The following is a 27,293-nucleotide window of genomic DNA, read 5'->3' as shown; positions in this document are numbered from 1 at the left end:
CTTGGAATTCTATTCGGGAATTTTTGGGTGTGACACATTGCCACATTTTATTCTAGTGAGTTCTTAGTTTCGATCTCCGACAATGAAGTAAGTTTCATCAACTTCGCTTGTATTGGCGTGGCTAGAACTTTCTCGGTTAAGTCCGATATTTCTATCTAGGTTGATGAGAACATCCTCCACTATTACCCGTTGGCAAAGACGCAAAAGTCGAGCGGCGACCGTGTGAGTCTCTGAATAATCCCACCTTGCTTAGCTTGAGAGGAGGAAGCCACCTTAAAAGGGAGAGCCACCCTTCCCCTATTGAACTAGTCTTTTAGGGAGATTAGGCCTTTCCCCGAGTGGGTGGGCCTAAGAACTGTTGGGGTCCGGGCAACCTTAATTTGTTGGGCCTCGGCCAACCCCACCAATAAACCCCTACCACTATGTTTTGATAATATATTTTATATTTTTTATGCAGGAGTTGACGGTTAAAGTTTTCACTTAACGACCATTTATAACTATCTCAGTTAAATCCGATCTATCAGATTGCTATTAATAAGCTGATAAGTTTTTGTGTAGTGTTTCATCGGAGCGATAAGTTATTTTGTGATGATTTCTAAATACTGTATTGGCCTCCTAAGTTGATATCGGCTCCCTAAGTTGATGATCAACATCTTGATTATCAATCTATTTCCATCTTGTTAGTTGTCGGATCAAACTAACTGGCGCGCTCGAAACTCATAATACATTGAAGTTAAGCAATTTTCCTAGGTTTTCATGTATCAAACTCAGTGCTTTTTTTTTTGCAATATACTGGATTTTAAGGGCAACGTTGGTGTTATTTGAAATTTTTTTATAATTAGTATTTTTGTTATTATGAGATGATAAAACATGAATAATATTTATATTTTTTTAAAAAAAATTCAAATAAAACGGGCAGTCAAAGTTGAGCGCGAAAAAATCATGGCTGTATTTAAAAATGGGACGAAGGGAGTAGTATAAAAGAATGCAAAGTATTCATCATGTGTGATATTTTCTCAACTCTTGTGCACAAATTAACAAATGATACTTAGAATATATATAAGTGATTAACTGATTAAGCACACAGAGTGCAGCAGAACACAATAGATAAGCTAAATAAACCCACAGCAATACATACATATATACGTGTGAAAAAAATCGTCTGAAGCGGACGGTTCAACCGCTTGTCTACGACGCATGGAGAACAAAAACATCAACACCAGTGCTATGAGCAGTATTACCCAGTGGTATCTAGAAACTGAAATATAAATTTCGCCATTTTATACAACCCCTTTGGAAAAATTTCCCCTTTTCTTCAAATCAAGCGCTTACAGAACTATATATGTTTACTTGCAATTAGTTTTGTCTATAAAATATAACTGGTTGTCTAATATACGGCTCCTGATCCTGATCTTGCAGAACATTTCCTGATCTAAGCAATTGTCCTCCTATTGCTTTGGATGAATTCCTCCTGCCCTGTAACCCAGCATAGTGTTCAGCCCTCGGCGACAATCTGCTACGAATTGTTATCACCTGCATTACTTTTTTTTGTTCGAATTAAGTGCAAATCAATGGATCGGCAGAACTCCAGGCTATATGACAGATGTGCAAAGATTGATTTGGTACCTCTTGCGTTTGGTTTTGACGCTGGTGGAGGAAGATGGGTTACTGTGCCAGTTTCTTTTCCTTTGGTTGATGAACCAGTTGTTGATCTGCTTTAGCTGTAGCCCTGTTTCTTGGACTAGCCGTGCCTTGTCTTCCTCCTACATGACGAAAAAAAAGGGAGAGAAATTCAGTTATGTACATCCTGTGATGAACACCCAAAATGGATAAAAAGAGAGGGCACAAGTGGCCAAACGGCATTGCAACACAACAAGCGTGACAATAAAATAAGGTGCTTGAACAGTATAGGAGACCATAACAAGTTCAGAAAACTCGCAAGATTCAGAGAAGGCAGGACACATGGAAATAATAGACTTCTAGACGAGTAAAATATACCAACGATTCTTAAACTTGTCAGGAGTTTTCACTTAGGTGCACGAACTTGTAAAGCGCACATCGAGATCACTAAACTTGGTTTATTGTATCATACCGGTCCAAAGCCGCGTTTGACTGTGGTCTTGCCTACGTGGCACACCACGTGGACAATGACATGGAATTTTTTTTTATTTTTTTCTCCCTTCTTCCTTCTTTTTTCTCTTTCTTCCTTCTTTTTTCTCGGTGGTGAGAGGCGACACGAGGGGAGGGGTTGTCGCAGTGGTGAAAAAAAGAAGAAGGGAGAAAAAATAAAAAAAATCCATGTCATCGGTCAAACATGGCTTTGGACCGGAATGATACAATAAATTAAGTTTAGGGCCCTCGATGTGCGCTTTGCAAGTTCGTGGACCTAAGTGAAACCCCCCGACAAGTTTAAGGACCGCTGGTGCATTTTACTCCTTCTAGACTAACCTGTGAATGCAAATACTCCCTCCGTTTCATAATGTAAGACTTTCTAGCATTGCCCACATACATATAAATGTTAATGAATCTAGACGCATACATATGTGTAGATTCATTAACATCTAAACAAATATAGTCAATGCTAGAAAGTCTTACATTGTGAAACGGAGGGAGTATATTAGTCATAAGGAAGCTAAGCATGTGAATTGTCTCACTCTCATCATCACTTACTGTTGGATATGGCCACTTTGCATGAGACTGCCACCAAGCTTTTAACGTAGAAGTCGTGTCTCCCGGTAGCTTTCCCGCTCTTCGCTTGCGAAGAATTTCTTCTCTTATGTCAATCAGCTTCTCTTTGTAACCCTGAATTTGCCAAGTGATTAGTACTGAGATTCATCATGTCCATTTTTCCCCCTGAAAAGCAATTATTGGAATCCATTTCAAACCTGCTTTAGTTCATGCTTTAGCTCTTGACGGACACGCTCCATTAGGGATCGCTCGCTTTCTGTGGGAAGGCCGAAACCCATGTTATCCGCTCCATCCAAGCTTGGATCATACATGTTTGCCTCGCTATCTGCCTGATCATCTTCACCGTCTGACATGGTTGCTCCCGTGCCTTCACCGGGCGAGGCACCTGTCCATGAATTTCCAGTTTGTCATTTTCTTTAATCAATTTGATTGCTACCAGTCTACCAAAAACTAACTTAGCAAAATACTAAAACCCTCTCAATTTACGCTCTGATCGTGTCTGTAACACTCAAAGCTTTAGAAATAGAGAATGCTCACAAACTTGGAGTTTCTTTCTTTTTTTTTCCTTTTTTAGAAAATGGATTAAACCGGACTTGGAGTTTCTATCTGAAGCAAAAATCTTGAACTGAATGTTCAGCGCATATCGTGCCAGACTAAGCAAGAGCAAGGAACAAACAATTCGCTGCTCCAACAATATGCCATTTCCAAACCATTAGTCAATTCTTTACTATCATTGCATTACCAAGAAAAGTTTGGATTTTTTTTCCTAATAAAAGTTTTACTTTTGTAAATTATGAAAATTGAAAGAGATAACAAAAAGGTTGTACCTGTCAAACTCTGAAGGTTTTGTTCAAGTTCCCAGCATGCCATTACTGCTTCCATAGCATGAACACGGACATGCTGCTGTAGCTGCTCTTTAAACGAACATAATAGCAAGACGTAGTGCGTCTAAGAAAAGAAACAACTACAGGTTACTAACATGAAGTGATAAACTCTAAAACAAATGTAGTGATCAAGTATGTTGAAAGAATCACTATATATATAAAACAATATCATAAAATAGATGCAATACCCAAAGGCAATGAAAGGCAGGAGATGCAAAGAGAAGATGTCACATGGTACGTAGGACGTCCGAAAAGGGACGTGCAGAAGGATCAATCTTTGATTAAAAAAAAAGGAGATCAAACACCAAACATTAATAGCATTACACAATCTGTATGGCAGACCGAGCACACAAGTACAATTCCTCTGCTCTGAAAAAATCCATGTTGTGACATTGAGGTTGTCAGTGTCATACCAAGTTCATTAGCTGTAAGGCAAACGAAGGGCTAAATTGGAAAAATATATGGTCCCAACATCAGTAGTGCGTTGGTGCTGTTGCTAGCTTAGGCGAAGCTATCTGAAGCATAATGATGCTTTATGGCTGCTACCTATTATTACAAGGTCCAGCATACCAGCCAGGACATGACCAAAGAATCAAGAAACTGACCAGGACCACCAAATCAATAATGATATCTTTCTTGTGTTTTCTATCCAAGGCAAATTAAAAAAAGGGTGAATCCTTAGTTGCTTAAAAATAGATGGGACCGAGACTATATTGCATCGTAGTTCTGGTCGTATGACCCTTGATACGATCAAAGGCCTGCACTATAAGTGGACAAAAAGAAGATGAAACAACCAGTATCTTGGACCACTGTTGGCATATTTGTGTTCTGGTGGTCCTGTTCAAGTGTGCAAATACAAGATACTTACAGAAGATGTTTTGCGATGGTCCTAGAAATCAATGTAGATTGTCCATCTTTTCTAATCCAATGGACTGTGTCTAGTTATACTACCACCTCAATTATCAGTGGTAGAATATCTTTTCTACTGTTAAGGGATAACTAATAATCAATAATTCAAATCACTTCTAAGTTTAGACACATCGGCCACACGGGGTAAATGAGACAGTATTTTAAGTCCTAGAAGACATGTACCCGCATTTCTTGCATAGGGACCAAAAAGTACACCATATCACAAGCCTTCAGTGCAAGTAGGTACTGTAAGGACGGTCCTGCCCATGCTTGTATGGGTATGCATCATTTATTCAAGATCAACCACTACTTTTTTCACATTGCAAGGCACATTAGACACAAGAAACATAATATAATGTCACGTGCATTGGCCATTCTCAGTGTCTTGCCATTCTAGTACTATTATTTGCTTCTTCTGTTTCAAAAGAAAAAAAAATGTATTTGCTTCTTCACTCCTTAAAATATGGGAAACGTGTTTAGTACATGCAAAAAAAAAGTTCCATAGTATCCATTCCTACAATAATATACTCCGGCCTACTCAATCAAACTCTACTACGTTGTATTCGTCTGAGTAGACGCAACAGAGGGAAAACGATATCAAAATCAAATGAATGCTGGGGCTTTACGCATTATTATTATCAGCGCTGCTGAAATCAACGCTCATTTATAATTCACATTTTGAAACTCGCTGAGAACTGGACCATGCCTTGACTGATTGCCAAGACAACAGAATAACATGCATTTGCAGCTATCACTGCACTGGCACAAGGAGATATAGTAAACGAAAAATGTCCTAAAAGAAACCATACCCAGTCCTCTTCATAATATTTGTCCATGGCTCACTGTACGAACTAAGAACAGATCAATAAACCTCAAATTAAGAAAAAAATCAATGAGAAAGGACCATAGATACCTCTACATATAAATGCATGATACAACATCTTACCTCTTTTGGAGCATTCAATTAGAAACAAGGAATGAAAAATCGTAATAACTACATACTGTTAGCATTCTTAACAAACAAATATGTATGTGGAAACGAATTCTTCAGAACAATAGACATATACACAGGGACGGAGACGGCTAGCTTGACTGCTTGAGCATCCTAGGCTTGTCTCCATCCCTTGTAAATCCATTCAAAAATCCATGGAAAGTTTGAAGATTCGACGAATCGCATTGGTTGAGCCCTGATCTTTATAAATTCCTGGCTCCACCGCTGATATACATTTTGTGAAAAAGGAGGGAGCAAAGAACACACAGGTGGATCTAAAATGCAAAGGCCCTAGGGTACAATGGTGAGAAACATCACAACCAAGCCCACCCACAATCTTTTCTTTTGCACCCCAATGACCACCACCACCCACAACTGGTAACGGCAAGTCCCTACACCATTTATGGCGTGGTCAAGATGCACACACATAGTATTCTACATACACCCTCTCCCATGTCAAAACTGGAGAGGGAGAACCAGAGGAGAGAGAGAGACCAGCCCAGCTTTGGGAAAGGAACAGAAAATGGCAGCAAAGGTGGTCAATATTGCAGCAGAGGAGATAAGTGGGAGCCATGGCTGATTGTTTCCCTCCCCATGATCCCCCACGACTTGCCCGTGACCTCCACATTTTTGAATGCAGGAAAGAAACTGGTCGAAATCGGTGTGAAATTCCAGGCGAAACCGAAACGTGATATGTTTAGCGTGAATTCAGGACTCAGGTTACAGCGTCCTACGTCACTTGTCGCACCAAACTCATTTGAAAGATTGTTTCCATGAAAATTGTAGACCCCAGTAGAAACAGTCAAAAACCCTACTTGATTGCGAGCACACGGGATCTCAGAGCTAGAAGCCAACCAGCAGAAACCAGATTATTTCTTAAAAAAACAAAGGTTATGTTAATTTTTTTCTCTGTGAAAGGAATAAGCAAAGTTATCAGATGACATTGCTGCAAGAACAGAGCAAAAGGGTAAGAAAAAAAAAGAAGAAGAAAGGCAATGGCAGTACAAGGTACGGTTAATTTCTGCTTCAAAATCGATAAACCAGTAGGCCAAAAAGCAACAGAAACATGAGGCTTCGTGATTTGAAAACTGAAATCGCGTCTGAATAGCAACCGCGAATCCTGACACAAACCCTACGGAAGCAAACTTGGGAGAGAAGAAGAAGAAATAAACAAGCTTGCAAAATCAAAAAACGCATCAAAGGACGAATAGCTTTTAGCCTTTCACCCCTGAGTAATAAAGAACAGATCGCTTGAGCCTTTTCCCGCGATTAAATTAAGATAAACTAATCATCCAAATCCCCCTAATTAATCCCGCGGAACCACCAATCCCAAGGCAATCCGAACAACCAGCGGAGGGCGTGAGGATGACGAAGGCCGAGAGAAGAGAGAGAGAGAGACAGAGAGAGAGAGAGAGAGGTAGGGTAGGTTTGTGATGTGCTCACCATGAACTGGTCGAGCTCGCGGCCGTCGTCCCCGGCGGCGGCGGCGGCGAGGGCGGAGTACTTGGCGACGACGCCCTGCGACTGCGCGAGCTGCGCGTCGATGCGGGGGAGCTGGTCGACCGGGGTGGCGATGCGGAGGCACGCCACGTGCGCCGACAGCAGCTGCTCGTACAGCGGGTGCGCCAGTATCTCCGCCTTGCACCGCGCCGCGTCCGCCTCGCCGCCGCCGCCCATCGCGGCCGCCACCGCGTCCTCGCCGCCGCCGCCTCCACCCATCCACTGCTGCACCCCGGCCGCCGCCGCCGCAGCCGCCGCCGCAGCCGCAGCGCCAGACGGCGACGCCGACGAGTCCGACGTGGTCTGCAGGTGCAGGAAGCTCCCGTCGTTGTACCTCATCCACGCCGGCGCCCCGCCTGCCCCGACCCCACCCGCCGCCGCCGCCGCCGCCACCGCCGCGTCGTCCGCGTCGAGCGCCTGCATGGTCATCTCGTGCGGGAGGTGGCCGTGGAACGCCATAGCCTCCTCCCCGTCCGGCGGCGTCGCCCCCCTAGGTAGCAGGAGGACTAGCTAGCTACCTATAGCTAGCTAGCTAGAGAGGTAGAGAGCTAGGAGTATGAGGTGTAGAGGAAGAGGAGGGTAGGCAAAAAGCCAAGCGGAGCGGGGAAAGGGACTCCTGCCTCCTTCCCCCTTCTTCTACACTCCCTCTCTTCTTCTTCTCATTCCCTTGTATTCTCTCTCTATATCCTAGAGAGAGAATGCTATAGCTAGCTACAGCTCCCCTCTATATCTCTATATTTCACTTTCTCTCTCTACATGCTCTAATGAGGAGTATATAGTAATAACCTCTCACTGTCCATCTAGGGTGAGCATGGCTGCATTCCCTGATAAAATAACCCTGTTTTGGTGACTGTACCGGTTACATAGTACTACTACTATATGCCTACTAGGAAATGGTAAGCTTGGGGAGCTCCATCTTGTGCTAATAATGATGTTGCAATGGGGGGAGAAAAGGACCTTACCTCATGTAATTTTCTATGTCCAAACCAAAACAAGGTAGTAGCAGTGCCACCAACATCAAATTAAAAGTGCCCTCCTAAGAAAACGATCGATTTCGGCCGCGAAAACCATGCAATAATACATATCCATCGGTTAGAAAGCGTCGATTCATCCGGGGCTTGTCATCCGCGAATAACATGAAAATTTTTGTATCCATAGTTTTGTTTCACACGTAGACGGTTTTTTCGTCCGTCTTTAGAACAGTTTAACGGCACTACGTTGAGAACGAAAAATCTAGAGTTAGGTATTTAAATTGCATAATTTTGGAAGAGTGGTTGTGAGGAAACCAACAAAGAGAGGGCGTTCCATGTTTAATAAAGGGGGTGGGGTTAGTTAGGTGGGGGCTGGGATTAGTGATATAGGCACCCGTGCTGTTGTGATTGCTGCGCTGCTGTGCTGCTGCAGGCTTGGGGATTTGCTAAATGCGTTGATTATTGGCGGGGACTGGTGCAATTAGAATGGTCAGAGCTTCCACAAGAATCTTTCTCAGAGCCCGTTTTTTTGTCTCTGCCTCAAGCCCTCAACATTTTAGAAAGAAAAGGTAGCTGTCATGACAATACCTACTAGTGTTGTTTTTTCACTAATTAACTTGATCGCCATGATTAATTATGTGTTCTTTCTGGGTTAAGTGATTATGTTAACGTTCTCCGTGCCAAACTTTGCATTGTGTGCTCCATGGGGTTTTAGTGTTTGCAACGGTAATTTTATACAGTACTTCCTCCATCCCATAATATACTAAAGGATATTGGGTGGATATGACAGGATGGAGGAAGTAGTAGTATATATGCCTGCTAGGAAATGAGAGGGTACAATTTGCACATAATTCCATGATTAGGCCCCTCAATATTGCATCTTAGTTCTTCAGTATATTAATGTACATGTAAGACAGTACAAAGCAATGCAATAATTTGGACAAAGTTGCTAGCTCTACAACCTTTCTTGGATTTTTACCGTTAATATTCACCAAATATTTGTCATTTTAAAAGTCTATATGTACGTTCAATCATATATATCGTTCAAACTTGTGTACGACGTGCTTCTAAAAAATATGGAGTAAATTATGTAAAACTACAAATATATTTAACAGAATTAGAAAGAACGTAACAACACAATGATATAAGAATGTATAAAAATTCAGGATAAAAGCATAAACCTATATTTTGTTTTTCCAAGGATAAATATACCTATAATTCTGTTCATCAGAGAGAGCCTAGAGACAACAAATAAGAGATGAAACAATCACCATGGTGTTTGGTTCCCTTGGAATCAACAAACAACAAAAACCGATTGCGATGTCGGTAGTCTTACATCGTATAAAATTTCTCACAAAATTTTCATGTTTTTTTTTTGCAAAAAAAATATGTGTCACAACTCACATAAGCCTGAAAATATGTCAAGTGAAATGATTGTGGAAATCAAAAGGTACTGTTTAACAAAATATATATCCAACTCAATCATTTCAGCTTGTCTGTTTTAAGGATTTTTCTGTCTTCATTTTTGTACATATCAAGAATTCAAAGGGAATTGTGTTGTCCTTTTGATAGTTTTGTTGCTGAATTACTTATTCTTGAAATTTACTTTAAAATAATGTGGTAATGCAAACAAGAATATAGTTGCAACAAAGAAATTATACAAAGATAAATTAAATCCCATTAACTATTTGATGTATGTATTATGCACAATGTCATTTTTTGCAAACCTACTTGGCTGTAAGAAGGCTAAAGTGAAGATTTAAACGCAGTGAATGAAAAATGTAACAACTAAATTATGGCAAGGTTGTATTTATAACTTTTAAAGTACATCTATATAGCTAAAGCTTTCCATTTGAAAAAGTGTCTTCTTTATTTAATTGTGCAGTTGACAAACAACTAATAATTGTCACATCTAATAGTTAATTGACAAAATTTCACATGGATTTTATTTAATCGTATAATGAATACTTTTCTTTCTGTTTTCCATGTAAAGCTCTAAAATAATTTCCCTTTATAATTACCCCTTGTATTTTAGATTTGCAATTCTTTTACCATGCAATGTCTATATACTTGTCAAATAAAAACTATACAAGATATACAAATATCCATACTTGGTAGAAAGGCCGATATATAATCTCTGTACTGATTAATAAATGCTCATAAATTCAAAATATTTAATTTTTAAACCTTTGACTAATAATTGGCCTAAAAAAATGTATGCTTAGAGGCATAAATTAGTTACATTGGATTCATATTGGAAAGTACTCCCGTATTATGTAACTCTTGTAGTTGTTCATATAATGTATTTAAAAAAAATGATGTTCAAACTTTGATTCTGGAGACTAGTAGTACACTAAACAGATCCTTGGATCTTGATCAATCCCAATCTTTGAACTCCATATTTAAAACTAAATTAATAACCACAAGTTTGTGGATAAGAACTCCATATTTAAAACTAAATTAATAACCACATCCATGGTTCAATAAACATAAAACAAGCTCTTTAAATTTCATTTGACTATTGGCCAGATAACACATATTATTTGTTCTTTTTAAAAAAGATTTGACACATTTCAAATCAAATCACAATAGCTAGCTTACCGCAGAAGCAAGATCAAGTTATTGATCTATACCATTGACAAGCTATTATACACTCATTATCAACGAATAATAAAGCATTGGTCGTGGATTGCAAGGCAACAGATTCTGCATACAAGAATTTGGTCGAATGTGGTCATTATAGGATTATTATATGTAACTACCAAGAAATGTCCAAACTAAACTACTAGTCTAGCTAATCCGTGACGTTGAGCTCTTGGTTAGATAATATAAGAACGGATAAAAAAAGAGCAATTGTGTGATGTATTTACATATGTTTTTGATACATTTGCAAACATATACCGACAAATCAACGATATTATTTAGTAGTAGTAGCTGTTATAGTATCATATGTAAAAAGACCAAAACCCCCTCCTTGAAAGGGTAATATATGCATACGTACATTGTGAAACTGTTGCATATTGAGTTATTGACACTCTTTTCATTGAACAAAAAAATGTTAAGATAACAAGGACTTGTTTGTAATTTTTTGAAAAGAAAAGAGGCCTCCGTTCAAGCCAGACAGAGAGAGAGAGAGAGAGAGAGAGAGAGAAGGGCGGGTAGAATTAGGCGCGAGTGACAATGGCGCGAAGAGGAGGCGTGATCCCGGCGTCCGGTCCCGACGCGACACGTGTCGCCCGCTCTGCACCTGGACCACATCTCCGTGGGCCCCATGGTGTGGAGAACGAGGCCGTGGGCCGTGGGCAGCAGCAGCCAATGGGAGCCGGATGCGTAGGCCAGTCGCGGCCTGCAGCCGACGGACAAGTGGACGCGGGCGTTACCAACTCTCCTCAAGGCCACTCACTGATATCTGGGACCCACAGTGACCCGGGCCCAGCGTCAGTGATTAAACAAAGTACGGCGTGGCTTTCAGGTGGGCCCGGCCCCACTTCCGCGTGCCCCACGTCGGAAAAAGGAAGAAGACCTCGCACGGCAACGGAGACCGAAAAATCTAGACCGGCATTTACTATCCGGTGGGGGCACACCGAGCCATGGCCCACATGTCAGTCGCTGTTTGGTGGGATGCCACGCGTGGGCTCGACGAGGTCGCGTACTTGCTCCAGGTGATGTGGGCCCTCATGCTACTTTACTGTGCCGCCATGGTCCCCGCGGCGGCAGGATAAGCAGGCGGACGCTCCCCACTGATACCGTGAGAAAATACTGTCGCGTCACGGGCTGGTGGGTCCCACACGCGTGGGACCAGCGCGTCGGCGACGCGTGGTGTGCGGGGTTTGGTCGGCATGTACTCCTACAGGGGTATGGTGGGAACGGAACGGCAGCACGCGCTTGGAAAAAACGGTGAGAAAGGACGAGAGTTTCGTGGAGGCAAAAGGTTAGGAGCGTACTTATCACTGACTGGTGGGGACCATCTGTCATTGTGAGAAGCGTACGTATTATGCGGTGGCGATGGACCGTTGGGTTGGGGCTAGTGTTTCTATGACTGCTGGCTGATGAGGCTTCTGTCAGAATGGGCCCAAGTGACAGGCGTGTCAGAATTCAGAGGGACCCAAGTTTCTGAGCGGTAAGCTAGTGGGCAGATGGCTACTACCGTTAAGGCCTGTCCCCAAGTGGCAGGTGCTCCTCAGACCTGAGTCATCATGTACCCGTACCCTTCTTCTGATCTCTTGGATAGGAGTTGTACGAGCTGGATTTTTTACATTTTATTTTTTTTAAAAGATTATAACCTCCGTCTCAAAATAAGTGCAGCCGTGTATATCCGTGCCCAACGTTTGACCGTCCGTCTTATTTGAAAAATTTATGAAAAATTTAAAAATATTTAGTCACACATAAAGTACTATTCATGTTTTATCATTTAATAGCAATAAAAATACTAATCATACAAAATTTTCAAATAAGACGAACGATCAAACGTTGAATGTAAATAGTACAAAACTACACTTATTTTGGGACATAGAGAGTATTTTATAATAAACATCAAAAAAAATGTTTTAGAAATGAACCTTGTAATAAACGTCTTGTATAGGTCAAAGGTCATTGCAGCCTAAGTTCAATATCTCAGCAGCAATGATACTGGCCCGACACCCTTACCCTTTCCACTAATATTAGATGTGATTCACTTATTCAGATTCGTTTTACTATAAAATATCATATCCGGTTCTAGTGCCCTTATATTAGGATGGAGGGAGTACTAAGGCTGTGTTCGTTGAACATTTGTCCAGCGCACGGAAAACGGAGCAGTCTATTAGCGCGTGATTAATTAAGTATTTACTAATTTTTTTTCAAAAATGGATCAATATGATTTTTTAAAGCAACTTTCGTATATAAACTTTTTTGAAAAAAAACACACCGTTTAATAGTTTGAAAAGCGTGCGCGCGGAATACGAGTTACATGGGTTGGAACCCATGCTGCCGAACTAAGCCTAAGTCGCTGATGTGAAGGGGGTCGCTACCAAAAAGACCGCCTTTGAGGATCCATTTGTAAAAGTTTTTTTTAAAAGTCTTAAAATATAAATATTTTTTTCTACAAATAGGCTCTTGGCAACATATTTATAAGAAAAGATATTTACATAATGTCCCTTTTAAAAAATATTTTACAAACAATTATTCTAAAAAAATATTTTAGAATAGCCAAAAATGTAGCACAAAAATCTACAGCCCACAGTAATCATCCTTAACAAGTGCCAAGTTTGAGGCAGTAGGGGTCGCCGATTGAACCCTCAACGAGTTGCATGTTCCAAGAAGAGGACCTTGGTCGCAATCACCTTGGCTTTGTGGCATTGCTGTTGGCCCCAATCAATTGCATTAGTCCCTGTGGTCTACTTCCAATTGAGAGCTTCACCTTCTAGATTGCTTCCAAAGTACTCTTTTTTGGATGGTGATTAGATCAGCCATAGCCATGGTGTTGCTTCATTTAATCAGATGTAATGTTGTTGTACCTAAGGATATACAGCATATATTTTTAGACTGCTTTATAAACAAAATGCATGAGTTTTGAAAATAAAATAAAAAAAAAGAAGCCGGCAAGAGAGAGGGAGAGATGGTCAGCTACTCCCTAATGGTAGGAGAGTCCATTGGCGCGGATGAGGTTTTTTTAGGCACAAGATAAACATGCAGATGGGAGAAAAGTGGGATAGCGAAGGAAATAGCGAGAAATTGGAGTTTTAATTTGAAAATTTTGTAGAACAAATGTAGGAAATTGCAAATATATATGCACTAACAGTTGTTGGATCTCGTGAAACTTACCCCTATTACCTATATCGATCCCCAATTATCGTTTGATGTTCTTTTTTCCTTCTGAAGGGAATTTGTGTTTTCAATATTATCTTTTCTTAACCCAAGTAGTTCTAATCTACCGAAAATTTTGACAAATTGACCCTTTATTAAAACTATTCCAAAACTAGACCGTACAAAAAAAAAAAACTTCAACAAAAAATGGACCGCGGCATCAGCACCAAACGTCTTGGCGTTGAGGTCATACGGGTCAGCGCTAGTCCATGTCGGTGTTGACCCCCTCTGCCCATGTGATGCCAAAGCAGATCCCCTCGCTGACGTGGCAAGACCTCATCACCAATTGTCTTGGTTCTAAGCTCCCAACCTCAGTGCTAGTCCTGTTGGTGCTGAGCTAGGGGACTTTGTATCCTCCTCCCCGTGCCATCCACATCTCAATCTAGTTTTGCCTAACTAAACTAGGGTTTTCGAGGAGCCTAGGCAATTTCGAAGGTAAGTTTACTTCTTCCCCTCTCACTATCTCAAATCTGTTGTTGGATCTTGTGAGCTTGTGTTACCCTCTCATGCCTTAATAAATTCGAGTTCATGGTTAGGGTTTGAGTTTTATCGTCCATTGTTTGTGATTTTTTAGTGGGATTTGTTTAATACCTAGTTGGCTTGGTTTGTTTGATTCATTTGTGGATATTAGTACGGTTAGGATAGTGGATATTAGGAGACAATTGTTTTGACCTACTTGACCTGATTGTTTTTTAGGAATGATTTGTTGGGGGTGGTTATAATACTTATGAGTTACATCGTAGTGATGCTGTAGTATTTTGTAGGTGTTTGATATTTTTTTAATTTGTCTATGCTTTGTTTGCTAGGATGGATTTGGTGGGGTATAGCCCTCGTTGATAACCTTCGTCAAGTGTTCCTCGTCTAATGTGTTGGTGTAGCGATGAGTGGCAATTTGCAATAAGTGACAGTCAGATGACATTTCACCAAAGGTATTTGAGCTGCAACTACACATAGACCCTAGAGAAGCCAAAGCCTAAGGGAAAGAAAGAAAAGTCGAAAAAGCCGATAGAGGTAAATTCTTTTCTTCCTGATGATTTCTCTTGTTATGCATGCAATTTGTAGAATGAATTTATAGTGTGTTGTCTGCTATGCAGGTACTGAAGCCACCACCTCCTCTATGTGACTTTGTGGTGTGGATTGATAAGGAGACCCACCTGAAAGATGTCGAGGATCTTCGCAGGGGGGAGCTTTGGTGGGAAGAAGACTTTCACTACCGGTTTAGGAATGCATAGATTTAAAATAGAAAAAAGAAGGGGGTCAAGGAGAAAGAACAGAAGGAGAAGGAGGACCTTGCGGCTGAAAGGGAGAGAAAGGTTGCTAGGGAGAAGCATGCAAGGAAGCCGGACCGGAGGCCGCTAGGAAGGGCAAGTACCCCCGTTGCACCTAGTAGGATGTATTTAATTCCCCTAAGCTGCATGTGATCGTTGAAACATTTGTAGTTGAACAAAATTGAGGATATGTGAAAACTATTCAATCCTTTTGTTTTTTTGATTTATCAAAACTAATTTATGTGCTTCCAACTCGAAATATTCTATCTATATATAAGACATTAGTACATGTCCTGCTTTCTATTGATATTTGTTACGATCACAGATAAATCCGCAAGCGCACGTATACCGCTGTAGCATTTCTCCTTAGAGTATTCGAAGGGTATCGAATCACAAGGAACATGTGTGTAGAATCTAAGAAATGGGTTCGTCCAAGGACAACCAATGGAATGCTTAGGATAGAGATGATTCATGTGGGTTAAGATTCTCGAAATAAGTTAGGATAAAAATCTATCAATTGCTTCGGGTATCAGCTTTCCACTGGTCTGCCAAGTGATGTGGCCTACAGCTCTATGACATACCCAAACATGGAAGATTATAAAGGACAGACATGTTTGTCACCACCTGCCGCCTACCTCTACAACACGTGGAGCACGCAACAACACAAAGGAAACCTCTAACCTAGATACCAAGTCCACGTTATCAATTACTACTCTAGCCTCGCGCAAGAACATCCTTCTTCATCTAGAGTCTTAGTACTAGAGCACTTAATTTAAATACTAAGCGATGAATATGCAATGATGAGAATATTTCTTACTTAAACAAGAAAATTAAATAACCAAAAGAAATCTTAAATACTCACTTGTATAAAATAAGCGTATGCCGAGGTACAAGAGAGGAGAGAGTGCCGACAACTCTGGCACTCCTCCAGAACTTCCCCTCACCCTCTCCCTATTTTCCAATACTCTACTAGAAAGTAGCTTTGAATGAACTTTAGAGATCTCCACCTGAGATGTGTGTCTTGAGAGTGATGATGAAACACTCTTTTATAGGCAGTTATGATGGTTATGTAGGTCAGTTTCACCCACAACCATCATTAGCATCCAATGAAAAGCTACCACGTGGAGGGCCAGGATGAGAGGGGGCCAAGGTCGGTTCGGCCGACCCCCTTGGTCAGCCGAACTCCTGGTCCCACCTCTCAGCTGCTCCTTCGCTTGAGTGGCTGCCTGGTGGGCCCTTGTGTGGTTGCATGGTGGATTAGCTCGATTAAGTCGGTTTTCTCTATTTGTGGGCTCTCCAATCCTTATGCTCATGTCTGAGTGGCTGGAGCTGTATTTCTTCACATGGCAGGTGTGTTTTTCATTCAAAATTACCTGCATACAAATATTTCACCAATACTTGTGGAAAATGGTCAGTAATAAACCCTACCACTAGGTTTGGTGTTTTCTTTTATTTCTTTTATGCAGAAATTGACAGGCATATTTGGCATTTAAGAACCGTCAACACTTGCATTGTAAAACCCGTAATGTGCTACCCTCCTGAGGATTTAAGGAAAAAAAGTAGGGGGCTACTATCCAGGGCTCAACACCATTCTATTTGGTGTTGAGGACTGGGTAGCAACCAGCCACCAAAACATTGGTATTGTGTTGGGTGGCGCGCTCGGTGCCCACATCTCAGCGCAAAATTAGCTAGTGCCGAGATTCAACATCTCGACACTAAGGGGAATGGAGTTGAGCTGGTAACCTCAGCGCCAGCTCATTTGGCGTTGAGGTGTACTAGCTCAACACCATTCACTATGGAGTTGAGGTTGGCTCCCATGCAGATGGCTCTTTGGGTAGTCTTACAGCTACGAATAGTCAATAATCACCTGCATACAAATATTCACCAATGCTTGTGGAAATGAGTAATAAACACTGCTACAAAGTTTGGTATTTCATTTCATTTTATGCAGGAATTATCGGTCAGATTTGTTATTTAAGGACCGTCAACAGTAAGCTGTTACCCTTAATGTTAGCTACAAGTGTTGCCCGATGCCTTAGAACGACAACACTTGTGATCTTCACATACACCAGTTATCCTCTACCTATCAGCTCTACTCTTTCTTGAAGAAACCTCCCATTTGCAGCCTGGATCGAGGCAAGCCACCATGTACTTAATAGATGCATTGGAGTTCTTCACAAGAAATGGCGGTGCACATGGATAGAGTAGCTCTGCAGCCATAGTTTCAAGTCTTCTAGAGATCGAAATTCCAAACCTTTCCTCGATTCCTCCCAAATTTCATTAATGGGTCCATTGTTGATGTGACTATGGCTACCATTGATACAACCATTGCTCACATCATGGATCAATAAGAAGTCATCAAGGTCAAGTCCTCCAAGTGCTAGAATTCGATTCGGCCACCTACTGCACTGCTGACTTCAAACGGCCGCAAAATATGCGTACGACCTCCGTTTTCAGCCCATGAGTACTTGATGGAAAGATCTCGGAGTCCTGTTCCAATGGATCGAGCCTCATCACCAAACTCCATCTCAGTTGTCCGCAATCAAAGAAACAAGGTGCTGCATCACCAATAGTGGGCCTATGGGCATGTAACTTTGTCTTGGACCCTAGCCCAAGTGGGTTGTCTTGGATCCCGCCCCAATCTGGTGGAGCACGACCCTAGGGCATCCTTGGTCGTCCTCTCACCTCTATAAATAGCTAGGTACCCCTTCAGGGTTTTCTCGGGTTTTATTAGATTAAAGTTTAGCCATTGTTATTTGCTTGCAGCGCGCATGTCGGCTAGACCGCCCGTCTACTTGTTCTTCGGAATCCCAACTTATCATTTGTATTCAATTCCTATTTGCAATATCAGTTTGCTTTTATCTTGTTCTTGCTTATTTCTTCGATTTGCTTGTAGGAATAGGGTTGATTTGTACAGGCAAGATCAACAACCCATGGAGAGGTGTATCGATCACTAAGGCGCAACGCAATGTCTTGTACGGTTGTAGTCGGGTCGTCAACATTTCTCCCAAATCGTAGTTATCATCAACTCATCGAAAGATCGGGCCAACAACAACAGTGATTGTCTTGAGTGGTGCTCAGCGTTTATCAGTATTCTAGATCCTTGTCAGTAACTACCCATCCCGCATTGCCAAGATCCTCGAATTGAGAGATTTCAGAATTGCAACCTACAATTTCCTCAAACACCTTCCTCTCTTCCTCCAACATCTTGCCCACAGGACGATCACCATTCGAGTTAGAAGCCATCTGCCTATCATCAAGTTCACCTCCCATCTCATTCTCTACATGATTATCATCCACCATCTGACAAATTCTCCCATACCTCCACATCCTCCTCAACTAGTACTTCCTCCCCTACCATGACGTCTTCCTCAATCACTTCTTCCTTTCGAGCATACCTTGGCTTCTCCTTAAACTCCTCTTTTGATCCACCACAAACACATCGTTCTTCGGTTCATGACAATACTGGGGGATTGTACACACATACTTCAATTAAGGTCTAAGAATTCATTTGTGGATTCCCTGCACTCCTTCTTCCAAGAAAACACCTCAAACGAGTTGAATTGTGACCCAACACTATATCCACATAGGTTTTTCATTCCATCTCTCCGTTCAAGTCCAACACATACTTATACGACATGGGATCGGCTCCAACATCATATATTTCTTGTATACCAACTGACTTATAAATCCTACCCAATTCGTCCTTCATATGAAAAATTACCTCATATATGTGGGTTTGGCACCGAGCACTAACTGCCTAACAATCATCATCTCAAAATGGCTTCCACCGGTTCTTTTCTCTACCACACAACCACCAAAATGAAGGTGTACCAATCTATCCATCTACAATATGTAACCAATAAAGAAAAATAGAGCATTTCAAAATAATACATATAGGAGGTAAACTAATAAATGTCACATCAATCGGAAAATTAACAAACGTAAGAGCGTAGTAGTTCAAAACATTTTAGACATCGTGCCTATTACAACTCTGAATTGGATGCCTAATTTACTTGCAACAAACCCTATCTCACATTTATCTATACCTATACTAATTGGACACTTTCTACGAGCTCCCATGTTAACCAAAAAAATCTAACCGTTGATTAAGTAATTGATATTATAGTCACAGTAGATTGCAAAAACCAATCCGTGTGTGTAACTTTGTGGGCTACCTTCAAATCAATCTATTTTCCACCCCTTCATGGAGGAGGAGATAAGAGAGAGATTGTGCGAGAGAAAAGATGATATTGGCAGTTATAGCACTGGGGAACACGATTAGATCTATTTCACGATGCAGGAATTTATCGATGGAAATCGATCAGTCAGGCATGCATGCGACAGTTGGGCATCCATCAGCATGGGTATATGCAATAGATGGGCATCAATAGGGAGCTAAAGCCTAAATACAAGGAAGAAGCGGCCTACATGGAAAGACGCATGATCGATTCATCCGGGCAGTTGACGTCCATGTAGCCGCGCGCCAGCAGTTGTAGAGGCTCGATCGTCATAGTTCATGCCATCAATCAGATCCAAACCTTGGTAGTAAGTCATGTATGTGCATGTATTAAGTATTACTAATTCTATCTGTATCCGTGAGCCATGCTGATTATATTGCCTCGCTCTTGATATGTATAAAGCTAGGATCAACTTAACCAAGGTTTGATCCAACCCAATATTAGCTTAATCTGTGCCTTTTTGGGGGAAAATCCATGCTATGTTTACAAACTAATATTATGCACAAATACGCTAACATCACAAAGATAGATCGATCCATGCAAATCAAAATTAAATTGGAACGTGGAGGCCAGTTTAGCTATACCGAATCTTTTTATAGTGCACTGAGTGTTTTTTGTTTTTAAATTTTGATTAGGTTAGGATAGTTTTTATAGCTACCTATATTACCCCATCGTAATATATGTGTGTGTGTGTATCTTCTCCTCTTTGTTCTTGCACTTGGGGCACACTCTCATTTTGTCCTGTGGCATTGACTCTCTCCTCTAATTTCAGGCAATTGAAATGTAGCAATAACTTTTTCTTTATTTATTTAATTTTCTACTATGGGTTCAAACAAACTATATTTTAGCCATCCGTTTAGAATAACTATCGTTTGTATTAGTCTTTATCCTTCAACACTTAAATTAGACATTGAATTAAGGTGAATTACACAACCTCTAATAATGCATCTAAATAAAGATAGGTGCATGAAGTTGGAATGATGTATAGCATTTTTTGAACATTCTATATTGATTGTTGCAAAAGTTGGTTTTCAGAACACAAAAAATTTGATCGTTAGTTCAGAATTGTACCTTTTTAGTTTACTATTGAACTACTAAATAAAGTATTTAAAAATTTGAATAGTTTTCACCATAATCTTTTTTTTTGGCATTAATTTATAGATGAAGAGATTCATATCTACAGACTGTATGCAATCATATTTACAAAGATTCATCTTTTTATCATTGAGGTAGGTCTACATTTCGGTAGTTACTGATACAAATTTTGCATGTGTTCAAATTATATTATTTAGGACAACAGTTCCTACAAATTAATAATTTAGTATTATTGTCTACAACGATTATATTTGTAACAAATAATATATAATTGTAAAAGACCTGCTCTCTTGGCATATAAAAATATCTATATGCAACCCGTACATATCTAATGACCATAGTTATATAAAACATTGAATTGGATTACCAAGGGTTATTTAGTTTTAGTTTTTATAAAATTTAATAATTTTAAAATTCAAAATTAATTAATAAAAAATGTACATCGATCTCGAACTATAAGTTTACTGTTTTATCAATTTGCTTTCAGAAAACTAAATTAGAAACATTAAGCTTAATAATTTCATAAATAACCAATGACTTTAACATATGATTACAATTTTAGTATTTATTGTACCAATAACAATAGCCCGTGCAACGCATGGGTGGATGACTAGTAGTCCTAATGTTTTCAAAAGTAAAAAAAATATACATGAATCAACTACTGATAATTTCAACATTGAAATACAACTTAACACATTCAAACTACTATAAATTACATCGCACATACACACACACACACACAAAATCAAATTTCATAATTATAAGTTGTAACCCTACCCATTCCCACACAAAAATCAACATGAATCATCCTGAGCAACATCAATACGGAACTACCACACTTCATCCCAACCCACATTGATTCCCCAATTTAGGTTTTTACCAAAACAACCAAAATACATGGAGAAAGATGGGTCTTGGAAGGAGTTTACTTTGCAAATCAATCTCCCAACAAATCCCTGAAATCCCTTTGATTTGGGGTGGATTTGAGGAGATCTGGGGAAAAGGAGAGGGGGGTGGGGGGGGGGGGGGGGGCGTTGTCGCACATAGACACAGAAGGAGAGGAGAGGAAGAAGAAGGTTGGTCGCACACAATGCTAAGTCCCCAGCTTCAGCACCAACAAGCCTTGTGAACGTCAAAGCGGTTGGTGCTAAGCACCTACCATGTTTACGAGGGGATCAGCTCAGATGTCATGTGAGCACATGGGGCGGGGGCGGGGAGGTGTGGGGGTGAAGATAAACCATAAGACCGAATAACTAATATTGATAGCAAAGGAGGTCAAATAGTCACCGTCAATAACAAGCAATGTGTAAACTAGTCCTTTAAGAAAAACTTGAATTTTAGCTCTTTAATAATATCATTAGAAGTTTAAAACTAGTCTTTATTGCTAAATTCTTTTAATGTAAACTATTGAATAATCTCACAAATAAGTATCATCTATTTAACTTGAAAAAGATGAGAAATCACAAATTAATTTTGTAGATCATGTTTCTTGCTAATATTTTTAGACTTGCTAACTAACTAAACTTATAATACTTTCAAGCTACACAAAATAAACTAGATAAATACTTATCTTAGCTAACCTTAATATAGAGTAAAAACATAGTGGTGTAGTGGTAGTAGTGTTTGGATAGGGGGGTGTTGGCACCCTATGGCACCCCCCTAGCTGCGCCACTGGCGCTGAAGCATAGGAACTAAGATTCGTGCTGAGGTCATGGTTCAGTTTTTATTTAAAGTTTTTTTTACAAGATCTAGTTTCAAAATAAGTTTTTGAAAATGGTTAATTTATCAAAATTTCGGACTAATCTACGACACATCTAGCTTGCCATAGCTTAAAAGCCATCCGATCGAGTCGAGGGAAAGAAGACAAGTTATATTGGTTCCCCACAACGGGACCAAGCTAGCCAGGAATGAAAAACGCCCAACCCAACCGTGCCATATCTAAGCAGAAGTGCAACCTACAATAAAACAAGAGGATCACACAGTAGTACACTAATACTCCCTAATTCCTCTCGTAGTAATCGTACATTGCAACAGGCGTATATACATCAGCACTAGCTGTCTAGCTGCAGCTGGTCCCGGGCGGCATTTGGCGGATGCGGTGCAGTGGATGGTGCATGGCCATAGAGTACCAAAGCTGCGACCATTATTCCCTGGAGCTGGCTGCCCGACAGACACTGACAGGGATGGGTGCCTCGGTTTTCCACGAAACCCTGCGCTCCGTCCGCAACGCCCCAGGCTTTGCAGTTGCTGCCAGCCTGCAGGCCTCACTGGTTGCGATCAGGTACGGTATGGCACGCTTTGCACCGGCGCTGGCGCACGCAGCGCCACAGCGTAGCGAGACGTCGATCCCGTGGTGGTCGGTTTACCACCAGGGGCGAGAAGAAGGGCTCTAAGCTCGTACCCCCTTCGTCCTATAATCCAAAAAATATAAGGAGTTTTAATTAAATACATAGTCTATCTAAATTCGTAGTATTAAGATACGTCTCATCCAATTAAAACTTTTTATATTTTGGGACGGAGGGAGTAGTAGTTTAAATTGGCTTGTGTAGCGAGCTCGGCTCGAATAGACACTAGTTTTAATAAGCCAAGTCAAATTAGTCTTATAGTTTGTAAGTTTAACGAGCTAGCTTTCGAGTTGCTTGTTTAGCATGTTAGAGCATCACTAGTGTGCAGATCACATACACACGTATTAAATATGGATCTATGTCAGTAACAGATGAAAGAAGTTATAATGTATCCCATCATAAAAAAGTAATCAAATGACGTGTTTATGTTCATAGCCAAGATTTAAGTTTTTTTACGAAGGGTGTATAGATTAGCATTGGTACCATGTTCGGTTACATGTATATTAAAATAAAATAAAAAAAATATCTCTCTGCTTTGCCACAATAGGAGCTAACATATGGGCCCAAACATTTCTCTCTTCACAAGAGTCAAGCCTCAACCTGGTCTTTGGCTAAAACCATCCGGAAAAGAACACAATGTATGGGAGCGATTTTATCCCATCTCTCTTATGTAGTACCCCTTTAATCTCTGAGTACTAGACATCACCGTATCTTCTTATACCCAGCGCTTCACAACTGGTGTTTAATTAATTATTTAATTATATCCAACTATATATATGTATTTACTATTTAGTGGATTCTTCGTTTCCACACATATATGATAAAATGATAAACTTAAAATTACACTGGTGGAATAAATGTTAATGAGCTTAACGAGCCAGCTCACGAGTCAAGCCTAGCTAGACTTCTCGCTAATAACACTGGTGGAGAAACCATTTATACTCTCGGTTGGTAACCCCCTTTAGTCCCGGTTTTTCAACTGGGACTATGAATCTGGAACTAAAGATGCCCATCTTTAGTCCCGATTGAAATAACCGGGGCTAAAGATCCATTTTTAGTCCCGGTTGGTAACACCAACCGGGACTAAAGAGAGGGTAGCGGCAGTCCCATTAGGTCTCTTTTTTTTTTCATTGTTTTTTAGCTAGAGTTTAATCCCTGTATTTTCTCCCAAATCAAGTGAGATACATATCCCAAATCAAACCTCAAATCAAAGTAACATTCCAAAACATTCACATTACAAATCTTAAGTTACTTATACACACAAATCAAATACATCACAAATCTTAAAAAAATTACACACAAACCAAATACATCACAGATTATACATCTCAGGTCATGCCACAAATCATAAAATTATACATCTTAGTGAATCACAAATTGTAAAAAAAAAAAGATGCCGGCAGCGGCTGCCGCCGCTCGCCACTGGGCCCGTGCGCGGCCCAGCCGGACGCCTGCTGGGTGGGAAGGGAGGAGGGGGAGGAGAGGGCTGCGTGGGAAGGGAGGAGGGGGAGGAGAGGGCCGGGGATGGGTTGGGAAGGGGAGGAGGCGGAGGGGGAGGAGGAGAGAGATCGATCTGAGAGGAGGAGGGGAGGAGGAGAGGGAGATCGATCTGAGCGGATGGGAAGGGAGGACGGGGAGGAGAGGGCCGGGGATGGGAGGAGGAAGGGGAGGAGGCGGAGGGGGAGGAGGAGAGGGAGGAGAGGGAGATCGAGATCTGAGAGGATAAGTGCGAGGCGGTTGTGGAGGAGAGGATAGGGAAGAAGGATTATATATTAAGCGTTGAATTTTAGTCCCGGTTGGTAATACCAACCGGAACTAAAAATCTTCTAGATCTTTAGTCCCGGTTGATAACACCAACCGGGAGTAAAGATCCCAGGGGGCCTGACAAGGTCTGACAGGTCTAGAACCGGGACTAAAGATGATCTTTAGTCCCGGTTGACCACTGTAGCCACCAATCGGGACTAAAGATCATCTTTAGTCCCGGTTTTTAGTGGAATCGGGACTATTGTGGATTTCGGCCGACCGACCAAAAATGGTTTCTCCACCAGTGTAAGCTTAACAAGCTAAGCCAAACTAGCTCAATAAAACAACGAGGCGAACCTTAGTTTGGATATGTTACTTTCTAGTTTCTAATACGTGTCTTTATATGTTCTCTAATCTCATCAACACAACTTCTCATATTAGGCTAACCTACCAATACTACGTACACTATACAAGCGTCTACTAGTGTGTCAAAGTATTCACACATACAAGAGAAGCATCAGTGGTGTGGTGGGACAACCACCAGAGTTCGAATCATAGCGCTCATAAATATTATGCATACGCAAGTGGGTTTTCAACAAGAATTTAGTGAGATCAAATATATATCGCTAGTTTTCGTCTCTTCAAGCATGTGTTAGGGGACGTATTCGTGAGTGTGTGAGTGTGGTGTAACGTGTATAGTGGTGTGCGTGCGTACCCGCCGTGTAATCGCAAAGAAAAAAGAAAGAAGTATTTCACATGCAACGCCTTCCCCTCATTTTCGACAGTTGTAGGCACTAAGGTTTGTTCACTTTGTTGCCGAAATTAACACTTCCAAATTTTGGTAAGATCAAAATTCGGCAAAGTTTGATAATGCTAAAATTTAATAGGGTAGAAGTGTGCGGGTGTTGTTTGGTTTGTTACCATGCCAACTACTACTGTATAGTGTTGTGTGGAGAAGTTTCTAAAAGATCACCAAAATTTGGTATGGTAAGGTGCGGTAGAGTATTTGGGATGTGTTTAGATTGCTATCTTGCTAAAAATTGGTAATACCAAAGTTTGGTGTGGAAGAAAATAGTAGCAAACTGAACAACCCTTAAATCCCCCCTCCCCTCCTCCTCCTCCTCCTCACATCTCGTTTTGCTCTACCCTATTTCTTATATCACTACTCTCTCTCTCTCTCTCTCGATCGACCTAGTGTTCACTGATGGAGAAACCCTTTGTACTCCCGGTTCGTAATCCCACTTTAGTCCCGGTTATCCAACCGGATAACCGGGACTACGAATCCAGGACTAAAGATCGCTATCTTTAGTCCCGGGTGAAATAACCGGGACTAAAGAATCTTTAGTCCCGGTTGGTGACACCAACCGGGACTAAAGATACTAAAGAGAGGGTAGCGGCAGTCCCATTATGTCTCTTTTTTTTCATTATTTTTTAGCCAGAGTTTAATCCCTGTATTTTCTCCCAAATTGAGTGGGATGCATATTCCCAAATCAAAGTAACATCCCAAAACATTCAGATCACAAATCTTAAGTTACTTGTACACACAAATCAAATACATCACAAATCTTAAAAAAATTACATACAAACCAAATACATCACATATTATACATCTCAGATCCATACAACAAATCACAAAATTATACATCTCAGTGAATCACAATTGTAAAAAAAAAAAGAAAAAAAGAATGGATGCCGTAGCGCCGCCTGCCGCCGCTCGCTACTCGGCCCGTGCGCGGCCTGCGTGCGGCCCCGCCGGCCGCCTACTGCGTGCGGCCCCGCCTGACACGTGCGGGAAGGAGGAGGGGGAGGAGGCGGCCCTCGCTGGGCATCGGATGGGAAGGGAGGAGGGGAAGGAGAGGGCTGGGATGGGAGGGATGGGAAGGGAGGAGGGGGGAGGAGAGGGCCGGGATGGGAGGAGGAAGGGGAGGAGGGGGAGGAGGAGAGGGAGATGGATCTGAGGAGAGGAGAGGCCGGTTGTTGAGGAGATTGAGGCCGGTTGTGGGGGAGAGGATAGGGAATAGGGATTATATACTACGTGTGATTTTAGTCCCGATTGGTAATACCAACCGGGAGTAAAGATCTAGGAGATCTTTAGTCCCGGTTAGTAATACCAACCGGGACTAAAGTGGTGATCTTTAGTCCGGGTTTGTGACATCAACCGAGACTAAAGATCCCCGCCCCTCTGACAAGAGACTGACAGGGGATGAACCGGGACTAAAGATTGTAGAATGGCTATGGGGTTTTAAACTGATCTTTAGTCCCGGTTATTTTTATAACCGGGACTATTGTGGTTTGGGGGTGACCGAGCAAAGATCAGTTTTCCAGTAGTGGTTGGTAGCCATCATCACCTCACCGACTCCTTAGGGCATTCTCAGTGTATACAACCCAAGTTGCCTATAGGTTCCCTTTAACTTGGGGCCCATGGAAATTTTCTACGAGAGCTACAATGTTTTGTTGATGAGAGATGTATAAGTATGGACCTCACATGCTAAATAAAATATGCAATTCCTAGCTACCTTTACATCTAACCTCATCATCGTCCATATATATATCTCGCCCTCAGAGAGATGGCCAGGCGTACTTTCTCGCATCGAGACGAGAGTTGATGCGACTTATTTATTCATTAAGGGCATGTTGTAAGCTTATAGCCGATTGATAGCATAGGATCGCCTAAGATTTTTTCCACAATTAATGTATATGTCAGTCATAAGAAGCTTATGACATCTCCTTATTTCCATATTGCATATGTCCTTACCTGCTATCTATCACGCTTATCAACCACCATCACCGCCCCCCTCCTTTCTGCTTTCCCAC

General features: G+C 41.2%; 1 protein-coding gene across 3 annotated transcripts; it reads right to left on the bottom strand.

The window, feature by feature from the left end:
- Nucleotides 1–1,108: 1,108 nt before the first annotated feature.
- LOC127782299 (homeobox protein knotted-1-like 13) lies at nucleotides 1,109–7,658 on the bottom strand. Of its 3 annotated transcripts, none has more exons than XM_052309444.1 (6): nucleotides 6,916–7,658; nucleotides 3,516–3,636; nucleotides 2,886–3,073; nucleotides 2,671–2,802; nucleotides 1,627–1,763; nucleotides 1,109–1,513 (listed from the first exon to the last, which is right to left on the bottom strand). In XM_052309444.1, exons 1-6 carry the CDS (start codon nucleotides 7,429–7,431, stop codon nucleotides 1,357–1,359), a joined length of 1,251 nt encoding a protein of 416 aa, XP_052165404.1. In that variant the 5' UTR covers nucleotides 7,432–7,658; the 3' UTR covers nucleotides 1,109–1,356. The 3 variants fall into 3 exon arrangements, with proteins under 3 accessions (XP_052165404.1, XP_052165405.1, XP_052165406.1); XM_052309445.1 differs by having other exon boundaries at nucleotides 1,279–1,541; nucleotides 6,916–7,655; XM_052309446.1 differs by having other exon boundaries at nucleotides 1,394–1,533; nucleotides 6,916–7,657.
- Nucleotides 7,659–27,293: the final 19,635 nt, after the last annotated feature.

Source organism: Oryza glaberrima, chromosome 8 (assembly GCF_000147395.1).
Source record: "Oryza glaberrima chromosome 8, OglaRS2, whole genome shotgun sequence".
Lineage (NCBI taxonomy): Eukaryota > Viridiplantae > Streptophyta > Magnoliopsida > Poales > Poaceae > Oryza > Oryza glaberrima.
This window is presented reverse-complemented; position numbering and strand designations above follow the sequence as displayed.